Here is a 20,721-nt window from a genome sequence, read left to right as displayed (position 1 = left end):
ATATGGTTCTAGAGATTTGGGCCTTTTTATTTAGTGCTAGTTTTTACTGTCTGTACAGGGTAATGGCTCACACGGTAATATTGCTGAGCAGTCTAGACACGCCCCATAGAACGCGCAGACGTCCATGCAACACTGTCTGAGCACACAACGCAATGCACGGACTGGCCGCGGGACTCGACTTGAGCGACAAAGCTTCAGGTCATTCTATGAGGCTGTCACGCTTAGGAGGTCAGGAGACCCGTGGCCAGTCCGTGCATCGCAGTCAATGCCCTGACCATGTTGCACGGATGTCTGCTTCAGCCCTTAAATAGCTGGTCTCTTCCGACAGGTGTGTGAGTTCTTATTGTAACACTCCAGCATTAGTCTTATGTTAGACAATTCCTGTTTATGTACAGTAGCTACATAGTTTTTAGTTATTTAGGCCGCGTTCATACATTTGTCGTAAGAGAAGAAAACCGAAAATGATATTTGATCTGTCACATGAAGGGCCCCAGTCGCTTCATTTGCCGACACATGTACTTCCAGCTCATGATTTGCCAGCGCACGCGCACTTATGTTTTTCAGCTTTGCCTGCAGTTGGGCAAAGCATACTCTGCAGTTGCAAAACTTAATATTTCTAAGCAGTTAGAAAAAACACAGTGCCAGCTACCTTAGTAGGAAAATGGGGCGGACATATTTTAGGGTAAACCGCCATATTAGTGAGCATTCCACTCCAAATACATAATGAAGCATAGGAGAAAAAAGGAGCAGCGGATCCAAAAATTTGTAAAAAAAAAATATATAACACTTTTATTTAATCATCATGACATATAAATATAAAGACACAGCATAATGGCAAAAAAATTTTCAAGACAGACAAAAGAAGGGGAGGTAAAAGCACCATGCATAATATCCCATACCCATTAATTTAAGTCAAAGTGTATGTTACCTGATGTCCTGATGTGGTTTGTTATGTACATGGGACCTGAGAAGCCAAGGATTTTAAATCTCAAAAGGGAAAATACCTAAATAACAGAAAGCCAAGTGGCTATTAGAGGCTTACCAAAAGGGAATTTTTCATGCATGGACACCAGGGTGGGGGGTAGGAAGCCCCGACGCACGTTTCGTGTCCCTAGTGGTCGCTTTCTCAAGGGGAGTGGGGTAGGAGCAAGATCAAGGACCTTTAATAACCCAGGTAACGAGTCACATGAGAAGTCACATGACGTCCGCCAACCAATGCGTCCGGCAATAGCGGCGCATGCGCCGTGTCGCCGCCGGGTCCTCCGTGGGCCAACAGACGTCTCCGCGCATGCGCAATGGATCAAAGACACCCGGACCCACACGAGCGGGAAGCACTGCCAAATAGAGTGAAAAATATATAAACAGACAGGTGCATATAGTCTAAGGATGTCAGTATACAATATAACATTTTTATGCAGCATAACAACGAGCACATGTATGCAAAAGAACACAGAAATTGAACATACAGATAATAAAATATATATTTTTTTAAATAATCCTACTAATAAATTGATTGTTTTGAGCATTATATAACTTATAGGATTATTTTTTTAAAAATATTTCTATTGTTATAGATCTGTATGCTCAATTTCTGTGTTCTTTTGCATACTTGTGCTCGTTGTTATGCTGCATAGTAATGTTATATTGTATACTTGACATCCTTAGACTATATGCACCTGTCTGTTTATATATTTATCACTCTATTCGGCAGTGCGCATGCGTGCTGTCCCGCTCGTGTTGGTCCAGGTGTCTTTGTTCCATTGCGCATGCACAGAGTTTTTCTCCGTGCTTGCTCTGGGATGTCTTTTGGCCCACGGAGGACCTGGCGGCAACACGACGCATGCGCCGCTATTGCCAGACGCATTGGCTGGCTGACGTCATGTGATTTCTCACGTGACTCGTTACCCGGATTACTAAAGATCATTGATCTTGCTCCTACCCCACTCTCCTTGAGAAAGCGACCAGTACGGACTCGAAATGCGTGTCGAGGCTTCCTACCCCCCACCCTGGTGTCCCTGCATGAAAAATTCCCTTTTGGTAAGCCTCTAATAGCCACTTGGCTTTCTGTTATTTAGGTATTTTCCCTTTTGAGATTTAATATCCTTTGCTTATCAGGTCCCATGTACATAACAAACCACATCAGGTTACATACGCTTTGACTTAAATTAATGGTTTTACCTCCCCTTCTTTAGTCTGTCTTGAAAAATTTTTTGCTATTATGCTGTGTGTTTATATTTATATGTCATGATGATTAAATAAAAGTGTTTTATATATTTTTTTACAAACTTTTGGATCCGCTGCACCTTTTCTCTCCTATGCTTCTTATTTCTAAGCAGGCGCGATATGTCAAATGGCGATGTGGATCATTATCCATGTCGGGGGAAGGATGTAGAGGCCCAAAACCATGCCCATCGGACTGGACTGAGAAGATTACTATACAGCGTGGGAGAAATTAAAAAAGGGTATCAGGATTATACAAGGGAAGTCAGGGGGTTATAGAAGGATTTAAGGAATGCAGCGTAGACGCTGAATAAGGCTAAGTTCACACTTGCGTTTGGGTAGAGTTCGTAGGGCTACTTAATTCCTCAAGCTCCGCCTACTTCCACATGCGTCCTGCATACCTGTCTATCATTGGGTACGCAGGGACATGCGTTGTACGCAGATGCGTTCAAATGCGTTGTTTTGACGTGCCCGACCGCACAGAAATGCAACATGCTGCGTTCGGCGGGCACGTCAAAATGATGTACGTGGACGCATATGCATACAACGCATGTCCCTGCGTACCCAATGTTAAAGATAGGTACACAGGAGGCATGTGGAAGTAGGCGGAGCTTAGGGAAGAAGTGCGTAAGTAGGTGGAGCTTAAGGGAGGAAGTATGCAGCCCTATGCACTCTACCCAAACACAAATGTGAACTTAGCCTTAGGCGATATTTTTAGCTTCAATTTCACAAAACTTGTGACAGGTTCCCTTTAACTGATTTTTTGCGACTTCATGGCCCCAAAACCTTACTAAGGGGGTTGGGATTGGAGTGAGTCTGGTTTCACACTTGCGTTTTGTTGCGCTGCGTTTTTGCGCATACATGCGCATGCGTTTTATTTTTCCTTTATTTAACATGGGTGCGCATTGGTATGCGTTTGTATGCGTTTTTCGTGCGCTGCGTTTTTTTCCAGTGTGCGTCCATAATTTCCAGACACTACATGTTGCATTTTTTGGTCCTCCCAACCACTTTAAAAAGCGTTTTGCGCAAAAAAATTAACATTAAAGTCTGTGGGTGCGTTTTTTTGGAGCATGCGTTTTTTTAGGTCAAGATTATCTAGACACATGATAAAACCCACCCCCCTCCGAAAAAATCAGGTCTGTATAAAAGTAGGTGTCTGCCAGAACTGTACCACAACTATAGAGACAACCTGGAGAGCAGACAGACTGCAAAAGAAGACTCCAATTTTCAATTCCAGCTTCAGTGGCAAGAATGTGAGTATTACATCTAATGTATGCCTGTCCTTTTAAATTGTATATGTACTAATGCTTTGTATTATTTTTTCATGCAGTATGTCTTCGGAATCTTAATATTCACCATCCCGGCAGGAACTGGCGCAAGCAGACCGTGAGGTGATTATTTTCGTGCGTTTGGTAAGTATATCTGCTGCTTCTCAAAATATCTAAAAAAAAAATTTTTTCAGACATCGTCATCTTCAGCGAACGCGACTACTGAGGGCGAACAGCATGAGCAGCCAAGCCAAGTACCGGTGGTGATACGGAATGTAAGTATCAAATGATTTGTAATGTCCTTTATTTTTTATCTTCTATCTTTCCTCTTTTCTGGATTTTTTTTTTAGCTTTTTATTCACACAAAATTCAAATATTCTAATGAATGTTTTTTCTCTAGGTTCCACAACGGGATGAAGATGTCTACGTGGATAATGAGCACCTTATCCGCCTGGTCCAGGAGCGTGCCCCGTTCTGGGACAGCCATGACCAGCTGTACAAGGACAATGTGGTTACCCGGCGGCTATGGAATGAGGTGACCGCAGCATTGATGGATGGCTGGGACAGCACCCCTGCAACCTCCAAAAAGGCATTCAAGTATTTCCCTGCTCTGTTATGCCGCAGTGACTATTGTCCTTGATGGGACTGTTGTGTTTCCTGCTAGATATATTCAGTGACTGCTTTGGGTATTGTATTGCTGTATTGTGCTGCATTGACTGTTGTTCGTGATGGCACTGTTGGGTTTCCTGCTAGATATATTCTAGCAGGAAACCCAACAGTGTCATCTGGCTCAACAGTGACTGCTTTGGATATTGTATTGCTGTATTGTACCGCATTGACTCTTGTTCGTGATGGCACTGTTGGGTTTCCTGCTAGATATATTCTAGCAGGAAACCCAACAGTGTCATCTGGCTCAACAGTGACTGCTTTGGGTATTGTATTGCTGTATTGTGCCACATTGACTCTTGTTCGTGATGGCACTGTTGGGTTTAATGATAGCATATATCGTGCATCATACACAATTGTTAAATGTTGTTTGTTTGTTTTTCCAACAGTGAACAAAGTCCGAATACGTTGGAGCTCGATCAAGGACCGCTTCAACGCTCATGTTCGTGCTGAGGGACAGGTTCGCAGTGGTTCAGCGGCAAGGACCAGAACAAAATACCGGTACTATCAAGCTTTGCAGTTCCTAAGACCGGTCCTTGCCACCAGAGCGTATTATAATTTTTTTTTTTTTATTAATCTGTGTTTTTCTAGTCCACAGCTGATGCTTCTTGTAAATGCATGATAGTAATGTTTTTCCTTTCTTCCACAGCACCTGGAGCAGCACCCTGCAACCTGGCCCTGGAGCGGTCCTTCATCGGACGACCTCGGACCCGTCTCAGCCATCCTACAGCCAGGAAGCACCTTGCACGTCTGCAACACGGACAGCTGCTGACCAGGAAGCTGGTCAATCAGGTGTTTCCCTGTCCCAGGTCTCTGCCACTGGTTATGCGGGCACTACCCGCCAGCGGCAGAGGGCCTTGGACAGGAATGTCTTGCCCGAGTTTATGCACTTGAGCAAGGCCTTTAATGCCAGCCTCAAGTCGCTGTCAGACAGAGTGGAAAGCGGTTTTTCACTCATGGAACGTGGTTTTAACCACATGGAACACTGCTTCCACTCTGTTGAACAGCGCCTTGACCGTCTGGAGGCCAACCTCAACAGACCAGCGCACCATTTTTTTAGTAAAATTGAAAAGGGCATGGCGGAACACCTTAGTCCTGAGCAACAGCTGAGTGTGCTGCAGGCCTGCAACAATCCTTTCTTGCAGGCTATGCAGCAGAATCGGTACGGGCAGCAGTCAGTGGTGTCATTTCCAACTGTGCCACCATTGACTCGCTTCATCTCACTACCGACTTGTGCTGCATACCACTACACGGACACCTCTATTCAAAGCCAGGACACCCACCCTTACACCACCACAAGTCTGAGTGCTGCTGGTCACTTAACCGACACCACCATGGCAAGCGCTGCTCCTGTCTGGAGCACCACCGCCACCCCCATGCATGTTTGGAGCACAGCCACCGTGACCACTCCTCAAACGTGGAACAGCCCTGCCGCCAACACTATAACATATACTAGCCCTGCCTCCACCACTCCGCAAACCTGGACCATCACTGCCGCCACCAGTCCTCCTGCAAGGACGAGCACTGCCACCGTCACCACAGAGCAGCAGCCACAGCAGCAGCAGCCACAGCAACAGACGGGGGACCCACATTCCTTATTTGCCCCAAGTTCCAGGTGGGGCCAACAATCAAGGCGGGCATTGGGTCCAAGGAGGTCCAGGCAGGCCAGTTTAAGGAGACAAAAAACAGTTAGAACCACTGTCGCTGAACCTCTGTCCTCTCCTCCTAGTGTGTCTAGCTCCATTCCCATCATTGGCCTCCCTTCCCCAAGTTTTGTTGCCCCTTCCCCTAGAACAACTTCATCCACTATAAGCTGTTTATCTTCACTGCACACCCCCAACTTGCAACTGTCTGCCACCAAACGCAGAAAAAAATAACGTTTTTATAATTTGTTTGGTTAAAAATAAATTTAAATTTCTGGTTTAACATAACATAGTTTGATTAATATTTTTTGCGCCACCTACACACACTGCGCCGTACACACAATGCGCCTTAAACTTTTCAAGGTGTCCTAAAAAGTGTTTTCTGGATGGGCTGGTTTTACCATCCTCATTTCACTTATTGTGATACTAGGCCAGGGGGATTATAGATATACCTTGTAATTAACAACATACTCTTACTAAGTGTGTGTTGAATCAACTGATGGGTAAAATACACGTCATATTGCCAATACCCAGGCCTAGTATCATAACTATTTATCAATTATGGGCAGGTGAATACATATATGATGTTTAACCTGCAGCGTCGCTTACGTACCAACATATTTCACGCAGACTAGCGATGCTGCAGTTTAACTCGTATGTGTATTTACCTGCCCAGGTGTGAGAACATCATGAATTCACAGGTATACATGGGAAGTTGTTTATTTTATTGGAGTGTAAAAAGACATAGTGCACTCGGTACAGGTATCAAAATAGGTTTTTTATTAACATACACACACGAAAATATTTTTACACCATTTCATCTTGCCAGTGCACTCGTCCTACATCAGAGATAAAGTAGGCCGCAAATTGGTCCCTCATTTGGCCAACTTCAACGGATGACCTGAGAGGGTGCTGAGTGAATTCAGGCAATGGATTAGGAGCAGCATCATCGAGTTCAAAGGTCGGGTGCTCTTTAGCCATCACAAAATTATGACGAACCACACACACGCCTTCACCACCTCATCCACTGTTTCAAGTTTAAAATTAATGGCTGTGCCGAGAATTCGCCATCTGGAGACAAGAATCCCAAAAGCACACTCTACAGTTCTTCTGGCGCTGGTCAGCCTGTAATTTAAAGATTTTTTTTGGGTGTGGTCCAAGTCACGGCTGGAGTAGGGTTTCAGTAGGTTTGCGCACATTTGAAAAGCCTCATCCCCAACCATTACAAAGGGCAGTGGCGGAGCTTCGGTGTGGGGAAGAGGCCGTGGCATAGGGAAATTAAATTGGTTGCCATACAACCTCCGGCCCATGTCCGAGGTTTTTAAAAGCCTGGGAGTCATTACCACGGCCAAACATACATCCGGCATCCGCAATGGCCATGAGTACTGTTGAAAAGTACTGTTTGTAATTATAGTACTCCGATCCAGGCCTTTTGGGTTTGATGATCCGTATGTGTTTACCATCAACCGCTCCCAAACAGTTGGGGAAATTGCAGACTGTCCAGAATTTGTCAGCAATTTCCATCCACTTTTCAGCGGTGGGCAGGGGCATAAATTCTGGACAAAGAACGTTCCAGAGAGCCCGGCAGGTGTCCGCAACAATTCCAGACAAGGTGGAGATTCCAATACGGTACTGGAAGTGCAGTGAAGATAGGGTCTCTCCAGTCGCCAGGAATCTGCGAAACAGAGAAAGAAGTAAAATTAAGATTTCTGTATATGGTTTTTTAAAACAATAAAATAAAAAATTAGTACATTCACGAAAAATAATTAGGCAGGTTTTGAATAGTACATGTCACAAAAAAAAAAGCAGACACCCCCCCTTGGTTTTTAAATATTACGTGCCATAATGTCACCAGGAGCCGTTCCTCAGGAGGAATCGCACAACGGAGCTGTGTGTCCTGTCTCCGGATGGATTCTTGGACACGAGCAAGCAAATCCCTGAAGCTTTCTTGGGTCCTCCGGATATAATCTGTAAATTTCTCCGGGTTTGCCTGTAGCTCGCTGTAGAGGGTGTGGTACGCCCCACGGCTCTCCCGGAGTTCAACAATCGGATGTATCCACAAACGCCGCCGCTGCCGTCTTCACTGTCTCTCTCTCTCTTCCTTTGTTCATGGCAAGCAACTGCATATGCCCTAGCCATCGCAATGTCCAAATCCAGGTTGAAGTGAAAATTCTTCCAGGGCAGATCCATGTTGACACGAGAAAAATCAAGCAAATGTGAAGAATACGGCTGTAGACAGGGTCTATATATTACCATACCACACCGCCATTGATGTCCCATTGGTGATGTGTGTTGCAAGATTGTTATCTAGTTTTTTTGGTGAAGACAAACAATGTGCAAAAAAAAACGCAAACGCTGCGTCTTTTTGCTTCATGCGCACAAAAATGCTGCAAAAAACGCAGCGCAAAAAAACGCAAATGTGAAAGTAGCCTTAGATGCGCAAAAAAAATTTGACAATTGGTAAAAAGTAGATTTTAGTGGGGAAATATATGAAAAAGTAAGACAACTTAAAAGTGGCACAAATAGAGAATGATACACACATAATAAAGCAACTGAACGACTCCGGAAAAGTGGAGAAGCAGCTACGATAGATTTGGGCCAATGTTTTTTGTGAAATGTGTCAGAATGAGCAGTGGAGCCTCAGACGCAGGTATGAACAGAGCCTTAGGTGACCTATAGTATGGAAAGAGTGACACAAGTATTCATTTCTGGCAGAGATGAGCAGGTACCATGTAAGGGGGTAAGATATGATGTCTCTTATGCCTCCCTTCCCTCTGAGTGTCTTCCCGTTCTTAATGTTTACAGATGTGTTTTATGATTATTGCCTGCGGTACTGCTACATGTATATGTATTACCGCCCACTACTTATGGTATTGCCACTTGAATGTGTTACCATTGTATGGATAGCTGTATATATTACCTCATGTTCCTGAATGATAATATTGCATGTATATTATGTGTCATTTGTGTATGTACAGTCAGGGAAAGTTAGTGCATCCTTTATTGGGACATTAGTGGAGGGCATTCTTAGTATATGCAGTAGTTTCCCAATAGGCTGGATAGCTGTAGTTATGTTGCTGGCCACTAGGTGGGGGTATACTAGTGGGGCCTGATAATAGGTTCATAGAGGGTTAAGTGTAGGAGGTGCTGCTGAGGTAAGGTTAGTGATGAAGAGTGGTTTAGTCAGACAGGGCCAGGGTGCCCAAGAGTCCATATGGGCTATAGGCCCGGACAGCTTGGCAGTCACGTAATGTTAAGTCGTTATTGCCCACGTTACCCATGGCCACTGCAGATCTTAGCAGTGGGTCAGAACAGGAAAAGGAAGATATAGCATCTTACCGCCTGGGCCAATGCTTTTTAGGGCAGAAGTTGGCTGGACTAAGGAGATGAAAGAAGTTGGCACTTCGACGAGATCGGTACAGACAGGCCAGATGCTTCACCCGATGTTACCAAGCGTAGTGATTGATGAATTCATGTCTGGGGTGAAACAGGCTGAAGAAAATGTCACTGTAGTGAGGTCAAATCTGGAAGGAACTGAGAAGCCGTTTAGTACGGTCCGGTCCGGTCCGGGCGTGTGCTGCACAGAAGTAACAACAAGCAAGGGAACGATCAGGAAGCAAGCAAATGTTATGATGTACCAACTGTGGATGTAACTTGCGAAATCCTAAGTAAAGAAAGTGTTAAAGTTGTCTCACACTGTGTCTCCATTGATGGGGGTTGCTAGAAGAGGGACCGTTATTGACTGGGAAGTGCCCGGGTGAAGATGGAACTGGAGATGCAGGTATGCCGAGGAGCATAGTATTGTTTCATGAAGGGGAAGGACTGGACGCAGTTGCCCCCAGAGTACAGGTAACGACTACAGTCCTGTCCCTCCCTTAAACTAGCATGTGCTGTGAGGTGTTTACTGATGGCAGAATATCTGATTGCTGATTGTTTCATCATGTACATGTAATTATTGATGAGGCAACCTTCGTGCCAGCCTACTAACAACATGTCAGTGCTAAACGCTAATATGGGTAGTCAGGGATCGGACTTGTCTTGAAGATTCATTCTCACGTTGGCCATAGACATTATACACTGCTGCATACGTCCTCTGTTTTTGGCCACGATTGTTCCAGCCTTAGGCCTCACTCAGACATACATGTCCTATCTGTGTTTTTCATGTATACAACACAAAACCATTTTCATTTATGGTGCTATTCACATGTTTGTGTTTTTCATGGACCGAGTGGCTGTGCCAAACTCATGGAGATGTCGTCCTTTTTTTTTCAGTATACAAAAAGAAACCTTGTTATAGTGAATGGGTCCGTTTGGTGCCGTTTCCTGGGGGGCTCACTGTTCTAACTGCTTATTGGCGCTACCATGACGCGCTCGCGGGCTGCCGGTGGGTTGCCATGATGCTTCTCGCTGGTGTTTATAGGAAAGCGGGATGTGTCTGCATACAGCGATAACGGTGTCTGATGACACAAGGTTCAAGTCCACTAAGGGGACTAATAAATACAGTAAAGTAGTGCAAAAAATAGGTGTTAAAAAAAAAATTACAATATAAAAATTGTGGACTCCTATTTCTAGGACATTTTTACTGCACAATGAATGCCATAAAAAAAACTAATAACGAATATGGAATATGTTGGGGTTTTTTTGTAACTTCAACTCACTTGATTTTTTTTCAGGAAAGATGTATATCTTTGTACCGTGTTAGCCAGTAGATAGAAAAATGTTCAGAATTGAGAGTCCTCAGTGGTTGATACCTTTTAATGGCTAACTGAAAAGATGGTAACAAATTGCAAGCTTTCGAGACTACTCAGGTCTCTTCATCAGGCTAGACTAATACAAAATCTGAAGTCACATATTTATGCACAATACAGCACAGAAAAAATGCAATAGATGAGACAAGTGACGTGAAGCAGAATTATGATTATGGGAGAGGGCGAAACATAAATATTGGACCAGTTCATAGATAAGGAGTCCAAATGTTTTATTGTCCTCTGATTGGGGTCTCCTAATGTGTTGTGATGCCCCCACAAGGTCTTAGGAGCAAGTTCCTTAATTGATGTAAAAAGACATAAATCCATGCGACACATTCATTCCAGCATTGAGAGTGTCAAAGGTCATCATAAATTTATACTCACAGACTCTTCTCTCTCTCTGAGATGTGAAGTTACCTTTCAATACCAGTAATTTCATATCCCTGGTGTTGTGGTCCATCATACAAAAATGTTTTGCCACGGGTAGATCCATTCTTTTTTTCTCTTATTATGTGACGATGAGCATTCATCCTTGTTCTAAGCTTTTGCATTGGACATTTAGTACAAATAATTAAGTACACCACATTAGATGTAATGCAGCTGAAAGTACCTGGGATCTTGTAATCCTGATGTGAATTGGGGATCTTTATCTTGTCCGTGGTCATTATAGATGGACAAGTTTTACATTTTTTCTGGTTGCAAGGAAAGGCTGGAATGAATGTGTCGCATGGATTTATGTCTTTTTACATCAATTAAGGAATTTGCTCCTAAGACCTTGTGGGGGCATCACAACACATTAGGAGACCCCAATCAGAGGACAATAAAACATCCGGACTCCTTATCCTTATCTTATTGGTCCAATATTTATGTTTCTCCCTCTTCCATAATCATAATTCTGCTTCACATCACTTGTTTCATCTATTGCATTTTTTCTGTGCTGTATTGTGCATAAATATGTGACTCTGCAGATTTTGTATTAGTCCTTGCCTGATGAAGAGACCTGAGTAGTCTCGAAAGCTTGCAATGTGTTACCATCTTTTCAGTTAGCCATTAAAAGGTATCAATCGCTGATGACTCTCAATTCTGAATATTTTTGATTTTTTTTCACATTTTCCAGTACATTTTATGGTAACATAAATGGCTTATTGCAAAGCTAGAACTTTTCCCACAAAAAAACACGCACTCATACATCTATTTTCGGAATCTAGCGATGTGTCACTTACTGGGCTGCTGCTGCAGTTTTCATAAAATCCCTGTTTTATCTGCAGCCGGTCTACCAGTTCTCTGATTGCTGAGTTCACAGACACGAAACATGTCTAGGTTCTTTTTAATTTAAGTGGTGAAAAGAAATCCAAGATTTGTTTAAAAAAAAAAGCCATTTTCCAAGACCTGTAGTGTCTCCATTTTTTGTGATATGGGGTTGGTGAGAGCTTATTTTTTGTGCATCCAGCTGACATTTTTATTGACACCACTTTGGTGTAGATACAATCTTTTGATCGCCTTTTATTGCAATGTAGCAGCAACCAAAAAAACATAAATTCTGGCATTTTTTTTATTATGCTGTTTAGTGGTCTGGTTAATTTTTTTTATATTGATTGATCTGGCGGTTCTAAACAGCGATAACAAATATTTGATTTGTTTTATTGTTTTGAAAGGGGGGTGATTTGGACTTTTAAAAATGTTGTATTTTTTAGAATTTTTTTAAAAAAATTTACTTTCTGCATGTTTCATTAGTCTCCATGGGAGACTAGAAACTGCAGTACTTTTATTGCTTTTGGTACACACACGCGATGATCAGATCGCCTGTGTCTAGCAGAAATGCTCACTTGCTATGAGCGCCGCCTACGGGGCAGCTTTCATAGCAGTCTGGCTATGGCAATTATAGAGGTCTGCTGCAGACCTCTTGTCATGCTGACCCTTCAGTGACCCACGATCATGTGACGGGGTCACCGATGGGCAGGATTAGTGGCGCGCTTCCTGTAAGTGCGAGTTAAATCAGGGATTTAAAGTAAGAGATTGACAGCGGCATTTAACTAGTTAACAGCCGTGGGTGGATCACAATTCCACCCGTGGCTGTTGAGGGCACATGTCAGCTGTATAGATCAGCTGTCATGTGCCCAGGAATTTTCGGGCTCAGCGCCAGGGTCCACAACAAACAGGTGTTATCCAGTTATCCCGAACCAATTTTTTTTTTTTTTTTTACTAGAGGCCCAACAACTAAGAGGCAGGTAGTTGCTAACTGAGCCAGAAACGATCCCTGTCATCTCAGAGCAGTCACAGACCTCTCCTGCTGGCAATTCAGTGGCTTCCGCTGACATCACATCGGCAGAGCAGCAGCTTCTCTTCCACTCTTCTCTGTTGACGGGGCGTTACTGCTAATTGACAGCTGGCTCCTTACTGCTGGTAGCTGGCTGTCAATCATCATGATGCCGGCAGTCATGTCCTGTCATCAGAGCTGCCCTGGAGATAAAGCTACACTGTTGACGTGGAGCAGCTGCATCGCCGACAGGTGCGGCTGGTGAATCCTCGGAGTCCGTCAGAGTGGAGCAGGCTGGTAGTTGCCTCTGATACCATCTACCTGCCTCTTAGTTTTAGGCCCATAGTAGAAAAAAATAGTCCTTGACAACCTGTTTAATTTCAGACAGTAAATATCAATTTCAAACTAATTTAAATAATATGTTTTCTGTAGGAGAATGAGTGTTCTGTGTGCAGAGGGAGTGGATCTGCGCTGAGTACACATGGCACAGGCTCAGACTTGGCTCTAGTACTCAGAGCTTTGAAGTGCAGTAATGGGGTTCTGCTTTTCTCTCATACACTGCTTTGTGATTCTGTATACCGTATGCAGTACTTCTGGAAGTACAGATTAGGCAATCCTTGTGGGGCCTGCTGCCTTGTCCCACACTCACTGTTTGTTTTCTTACCCTGTTCACATTACTTTATGTGAAAGTAGCTGTGGGTGCATGTTCCAAAGGCTACAGAAAGCAGCATGAGAAGTCTGCTCTTTATGACACGTGAATGCATTAATAGTGAACATGCCATATTCCATTCTGTACCAGTGTGCGGAAACTCCAGGATTGTGAGGTCCCCCTGAATTTGTCACACTCGCATTACCTCATGAGAAAAGAAATCAGGTGTGAGGCAGAGGTAAGATATCGCCCAGAACTGAAATATGCAAAAGGTGAATCCTGTGACACAGGAATCCATAACTGTTACATTGATATAGTACTGGATGTCTTGGTGGAGCTAGGAGTAGGTATGCACAAAGCATCTGTATAGTTCCTTTCATCAGTGGTTCTCAACTTGCGTGTGTGTGTGTGTGTATATATATATATATATATATATATATATATATATCTCTTTCATGCCACATCATCATGATAACATTCCATATGAGGAAGTCATGGAAACCGTATTATGACCAATGACCCATAACTGGTTATTAAAAGTGTATCACTAATCATTAACTGGTTATTCTGTCTCCGCTCACTTCCGTATCGTGAATGCAGGCAGTAGCGGTGACTTAATGTCACATCTACAGACCCCTAACGATGCACACATCTCCACATGTATCTGGGCTGTCACCTCCCAATACGGAAGTGAGAGGAGCCTCACATGGAGAAAGCTATTGCAGGAGGCCTATGGACAGGTCTGGTTACACGCTCCTCCACCAGCGGCCATTGTACGGACGGTTATGCTGAGCAATGTGTAAGGAAAGCTTCACTAACTAGAGAAAGTGGCCAGAAAACTTTGTAACTCCTTTATCTGTCTTTTTCTGAGCTCCTCTCAGCTTATGGCCACAAAGCATATTAAAGTTGAATGCCTAGGAAACAAAGAGTCTATAAAAGCAAAAAGGGACACAATTTGTATTATAAGTCAATTGCAAAAATGCTTTTTAGTCCAAAATAAAATTTTTTACAGACATTTTAAGTAAAAAAAAAATGTCCCAAAAGTGGCCAGGTCATGTTTAAAAGCAATATTCCAGTCCAGCACTCTCCTGTGTATGGAGATGAATAGCTGGGTAACGTCACATCTACAGATAGCTGTTGGGAGGAACATGCCATCAGCAAGTATCCGGAGAAATAGGACAGATGATCAATACCTTCTGATCACATGCGCGTCCCAGCAGGTATCTGTAAATGTGGTGCACTACTGTCCCAGTATGGAAGCCAGAAAAATGATTTCACTAAATATTGCTGTAATGTGGAAGAGGAGGTTTGCGGAGCAATGGGGAGTCGTGTGCGCATTGTCCGTACTCATACCTAGCACTACAGGAGTTTACTGTTTGGAGCAGGCAGTGGGCAAGTGGCTGGGGGATCCGCAGGGCTGTGTGGGATAAGGTGGGAGGAGGCAGGTCACACGCCAAGGGGGAAGGGAACCACCAGTAAAGAGGAGGAGGCGGCAGTGGCTGAGCCGCTACACTACAGCCTTTACATGTCTTGTCAGCCATCTCCACTTTGTGAGGCTTGTGTTTGTCCATTCCATGCACCAGGGGAGTTGCTAGGGTCAGAAAACTTCAGAGGCCTAAGCACCAAAACATGTTTTCATGCCACTGCTTCCCCAAAGTAACATTCAGCACCACAGATAACACTGCAAAAGCATCGCCGAACTGGTCATTGGGGAGCGGGGAGGAGCAGCGCAGGAAGGATGGTGCCGCTCTATCCAACGAGGAAAATAAACTATATGCTGTGGCTACATTGCAACCATTAGGGTACCGCGAAAAGCACATCGCACAAAATGGACCTGGTCAGGCTTCCTGTGATGATATAACGTAATGTGGTTCTGTAGGGGTCCCAAGGTGACCCCATTCAGTTCTGTTGTGCTGTGATGTAGTAGTGACACACAGGCTACATCAGTGTTCCCCAACTCCAGTCCTCAAGAGCCACCAACAGGTCATGTTTTCAGTATTTCATTAGTATGGCCCAGGTGATGAAATTATTGCCTGTGCAGGTATCACCTGGGCCATACTAAGGAAATCCTGAAAACATGACCTGTTGGTGGCTCTTGAGGACTGGAGTTGGGGATCACTGGTGCATGGTCAGGGACTCCTTTCCAGAGAACTTCAGTAAGATGTTAGATTTATTTTAGTAGAATTATCTTCAGAAAGCAGTTAATGTAGAAAAAAACAGAATATGTGAAGACGTTCCAGGGGAATAGTCCATGTGTCCACGGTCCGTCCATTTGACCCTAGTCAGTCCATGTGTGCAGGCTCTGCCTATGTGTCCCAAGGTCAGCCCATTCGATTGGTTGAAGGAAATATTTCACCCATCTTCCTTTGCATCCTGAATGGAAGTCTTATATCCGCTGCGTTCATCTATGAGTAAGTGAGTTTCCAGAAGTCGCGTGTCATCTTACTCATTCTTATGCAACATTATATCTATACATTTAAACCAATAACATGTTGTCCAGGTTTGGTAGCAGAGTCCAGTCCTATAGTACGCCGCTATCACCCTCCAGGTGCAGAAATATTACACATATGACAGCAAATGTATATACACACACACCCTGTACACTACAGTGCTGAAACTAATATACACTGTGTTCCAAATTATTATGCAAAAAATATTTCCTCATAATTACCTATATGAATTGCAGTCATTGTTATTTTCCAGTCATCTAATATTCTAGTATAATCGCAATGTTTTTGAACAAACTGCCTATGAAAACAGTATATTTTTTAAAATAATAAACACTCAAAATGCATGTTCCAAATTATTATGCACAGCAGAGTTTTCAACCTTTTCATTTTTATTTTGAACAAAACATGGTCAATTGTGAAATTATAAGCATTATCAGCTTATTACAAAATGAAATCAAACAGTTTTCAAGTCAAAACTTTATTGTAGGTGATGTTCCATTTGCACATAGGACCCCTTGTTCGAAAGAAGCTTCTGAACTCTCTCGTCCATTGAATTTGTCAGTTTTTGGATGGTTTGTGCTTCAATTGTTTTGCATGTGGACAGAATACCCTCCCAGAGCTGTTGCTTAGATGTGAACTGCCTCCCACCATCATAGACCCTCCTTTTGCTGATGCTCCAGAGGTTCTCAATGGGGTTGAGGTCAGGGGAAGATGGTGGCCACACCATAAGTTTGTCCTCCCATAGCAGCCAGAGATGCAGATGTGTTATTTGCAGCATGAGACGGTGCATTATCATGCATGAAAATGATCTTGCTGCGGAAAGCACGGTTCTTCCTCTTGAACCATGGCAGGAAGTGCTGTTTTAGAAACTCCACATAGATTATGGAGTTCAACTTTACCCCTTCAGGGAACCTAAAGGGGCCGGCAATCTCTCTCCCCATGATTCCAGCCCAAAACATTACTCCACCTCCTCCTTGTTGGCGCCTTAGCCGTGTTTTCATGGGGTGTCCATCAACCAGCCATCCTCCACTCCATCCATCTGGACCATCGAGCGTTGCACGGCACTCATCGGTGAACAAAACAGTTTGGAAGTCAGTCTTCATGTATCGTTTGGCCCACTGGAGCCGTTTCTGCTTGTGTGCAGTGGATAGAGGTGGTCGACAGGATGGTTTATGCACAGCTGCAAACCTCTGAAGGACCCTGCATCTTGTTCGGGGGACGTTGGAGGCACCAGCAGCTTCAAAAACTTGTCTGCTGCTATGACAAGGCATTTTTGCAGCTGCTCTTTTAACCTGACACAATTGCCTGTTGGAAAGAGTCCTCAATTTTTCCTTTTCAGCACGCACCCGTGTGTGCTGGGAATCAGCTACATACTTCTTGATTGTGCGATGATCACGATGAAGTGTCTTGGCAATGTTGATTGTAGTCATGCCTTGACCTAAATACTCCACAATTTGTTGCTTCTCAGCAGTCGACACATCCTTTTTCTTTCCCATTTTGGCAAAAAATGTAGGCTGCTTAATAATGTGGAACAGCCTTCTTAAGTAGTCTTGCCTTTATTTGGACACACCTGCCAAACTAATTTGCACAGGTATCTGCAATTGCTTTCAGTGATATAAAGAGCCCTGACACACATCACCATCAATGAGTTTAAATGACAAAAAAAAAATTCTAACCTTATCACTCCTAAACTCTTTTTGCATAGTAATTTGGAACACAGTTTAATTTGATTACCAACTTCCAGAGATTTTTTTTTCTTTTTTATTTAGTGGTACTTTTTATGGTCTTTACCAAGGGGGCATGCCTCACAGGGTAATAATGCAGAGCAGCCCCAGAGAATCCTGGGAGCCACAATCCTTAGGATTAAATGGTCCATATCTCTGGAACTGCATGGCAGATATAAAAAAAAACCTGAATACTTAGGGGAGCAACAGGAATAAAACTGAAGTAAAAACTGTCCACTTTTGACTTCTTGTTGACACTTCTCTTTAAGTATACAAGTTATGGTAATGATAGCTCTTGTCAAGTATGTACCTAATGCGCCAACAGGTGTTAGGCTAGGTTCACATTGCGTTAGGGCATCCATTTAACGGATCCGTTAAACGGATGCACTAACGCTGATGTCATTTTTTGCATCTTTAGTGACCTAGCCCTAACGGTATGTGTTAACGCATGGTAGTGCTAAGGTACCATGCCCTACCATGTGTTAGCTCATACAGTTCTATGCACAGCAGCAGGATTGCTACCTGCTATAGGTGGCACTGGAGTTCCTTTCCTCTTCCTTTCTGAAGAGGCTATTTGCATGTTTAAATCCCAGAGGAGCATTGCATGGCCTGTAAGTCTCCTTACGTGGCTTGGTGCTCTCCACTTGCATTCACTGTACTGTGCATTTGAAAGCAGCTGGTAATCAGTCTCTGTGGCAGCCGGCATCTTGTGAATATCGAGGACTGCACAGCGCATGCACATTATAGTGAGGACTCCAGCCCTTCGAACTACTTAATGAAAACCAGTAAGTGACGTAAAGCTATAACCAGACTGTCTGTCACTGAACCGCTGACCCATTCCATGCACTTTCTAAGTTTTGATAATTGATTTTAAGGTTGGGTTCAATCCATGTTCTCCCAGCTTCCAGTTGTATGGCTGAAAGACATTATTCTAATGTTCACCATTTACAATGATGGTGCCTGTCAAGGGAGGAGATGTTTTCGGCAGCAAGACAAAAATCCAGTTTTAATGGTGATATGTAAAACGTGGAAAACATTGGTAAGCACAAGTATCTGAGAGGCTTTGCTAAGGATAAAACTCTGGTGTTAGGCTGAGTTCACACGCGGCGTTTTTTTCGCGTTTCCGCTGCGGTTTTAACCGCTCGATTTTGCCGCGAAAACGCGAAAAATAAGCATCCCATGCATTCCTATGGGATTCCGCAATGCTGTGCTAATGCTGCGGTTTTTACCGCGGCGGAATCGCTTCGCGGTAAAAACCGCAGCATGCTCATTAATTTGCGGAATCGCGGCGATCCCGCACCCATAGGAATGCATTGTTCCGCTTATTTCCCGCATGTGGCTGTGCACACCATGCGGAAAGTAAGCAGAACAATGGCGGATGGTACCCACGGTCCGGAGGAGAGGAGACTGTCCTCCGGGCTTTGGGTACCATATCCCTGTAAAAAATAGCATTTAAAATAAAAAATATTGTTATTCTCACCCTCCGACGTCCCGCGCAGCCTTCCCGCTTCTCTTCACGCTCTCGTTCCCAGTAATCCTTTGCGAAAATGCTCGCGATGACATCCGTTCTCGCGGGATCGCGAAGTCTCGCGGTCATTCGCGCGACGTCATCGCGAATTACCGCGAGACATCGCGATCCCGCGAGAACTGACGTCATTGCGGGCATTTTCGCAAAGGATTACTGGGAACGGATGCGCGGGACGTCGGAGGGTGAGAATAACACCGTTTTTTATTTTTTTTTTTACATTCTATATTTTACTACTGATGCCGCATAGGCAGCCTCAGTAGTAAAAAAGTTGGTCACACTCGTCCAACACAATGTTTGACGAGTGTGACCAACCTGTCAATCAGTTCTCCAAGCGATGCTACAGATCGCTTGGAAAACGCTAGCATTTTGCAAGCTAATTACGCTTGCAAAATGCTAGTTTTTCCGCGGGAAAATCGCGGGAATTTAAAATGCGATTTTCCCGTGGACTGGAATTCCGGAATTCTCGCGGAAATTTCCGCGAGAGTTCCGGTGTGCACTTAGCCTTAGCTGACAGGGTCGGATTTTCCCCAAAAGTACAGATCTCGTCATATTCCCAGTATACACTGAATAGTACCTGCCAAAGATGATCCAAGGAAGGACAACTTGAGAACATGGTGTAAAAAATATTCAATAATGTCTAATCTTTTGATACTTATTCGTTTCTAGCTATTGTGCTGTCAGTCACACTATAATGGTGTGAGCCAGAGGCACAGCTCAAAATGCAAGCAAAAATCATTGCTCTAATATATTGGATTCTTGGATTCTTATATAGAAGTCTTATTCAAGAGAAGAGAGCGTCCTGGATCTTCTAGAAATTTGCATCTGTTTGACATTCGATATTTACAGACGAATGCTATCTGATTGCAATGCGATTTTAACATGAACTTTTACATAGAGCAATTCTCTGTCATTTGCACAGTTTTCCAAGGAAATATTCTTCAAGGAAGACACATGTAGTGTCGAAACATGTCGTCCAAAAGGGATTGACTATATGCAAAATTGTTACTGAAGAAATATGGAACCTTTTTAATGGAAAAATAAGTTATATTTTACTCTGCCATTGGACTGATCGCTGGAGAAACAATACTATTTTATATATACTGTGTGTGTGTATATATATATATATATATATATATATATAATATTTACAGCTATACAGTTCTGGCAAAAATTAAGAGACCATTGCCCAATTTTATAAAAATCTACTTCTCTACATGTCTGACAGCCATTCCATTCCAGTGTGAGTTGAATTCCAACCAGAGTACACCTGAATCTACTTTATGTGCTTCTCATTAGGTGATCACCTGAACCAAATCTTATTTAAAGGGAATCTGTCACCTATTTTTTCGCATATAAAATGCGGCCACTACAACCAGGGGCTTATCGTCAGCATTCTGTAATGCTGTAGATAAGCCCCCGATGTAACCTTAAAGATAAGAAAAACGAGTTATATTATTCTCAACCAGGGGCGGTCCGGGTCCCATGGGTGTTGCTGCCCGGCTTCTCCCATCTTCTAGCGATGACGTCCTCTGCTTCCCATCGCAGCTCCGGCGCAGGCACACTGCTCT

The 20,721-nt window shown here is 43.6% G+C and overlaps 2 protein-coding genes across 3 annotated transcripts in view; both read left to right on the top strand.

Moving 5' to 3' along the window:
- The window catches only part of CNST (consortin, connexin sorting protein), a 223,419-nt gene that overhangs the window by 171,972 nt on the left and 30,726 nt on the right, over positions 1–20,721 (top strand). The window lies entirely within an intron of this gene.
- On the top strand, positions 2,797–10,604 carry LOC141049028 (uncharacterized). The gene is made up of 2 exons (XM_073545129.1): positions 2,797–4,023; positions 4,544–10,604. The coding sequence occupies exon 2, from the start codon at positions 4,769–4,771 to the stop codon at positions 6,029–6,031; it is 1,263 nt and encodes a 420-aa protein (XP_073401230.1). The 5' UTR covers positions 2,797–4,023; positions 4,544–4,768; the 3' UTR covers positions 6,032–10,604.

Source organism: Dendrobates tinctorius, unplaced genomic scaffold, assembly GCF_039654945.1.
Source record: "Dendrobates tinctorius isolate UK_male_01 unplaced genomic scaffold, ASM3965494v1 ptg000140l, whole genome shotgun sequence".
Taxonomy (NCBI): Eukaryota; Metazoa; Chordata; class Amphibia; order Anura; family Dendrobatidae; genus Dendrobates; species Dendrobates tinctorius.
The sequence above is the reverse complement of the archived record's forward strand: the minus strand, read 5'-3'. Positions and strand labels throughout refer to the sequence as shown.

Coding starts and splice junctions, on each gene's coding strand:
- LOC141049028 (XM_073545129.1), top strand. CDS start 4,769: ATGCATGATAGTAATGTTTTTCCTTTCTTCCACAGCACCTGGAGCAGC.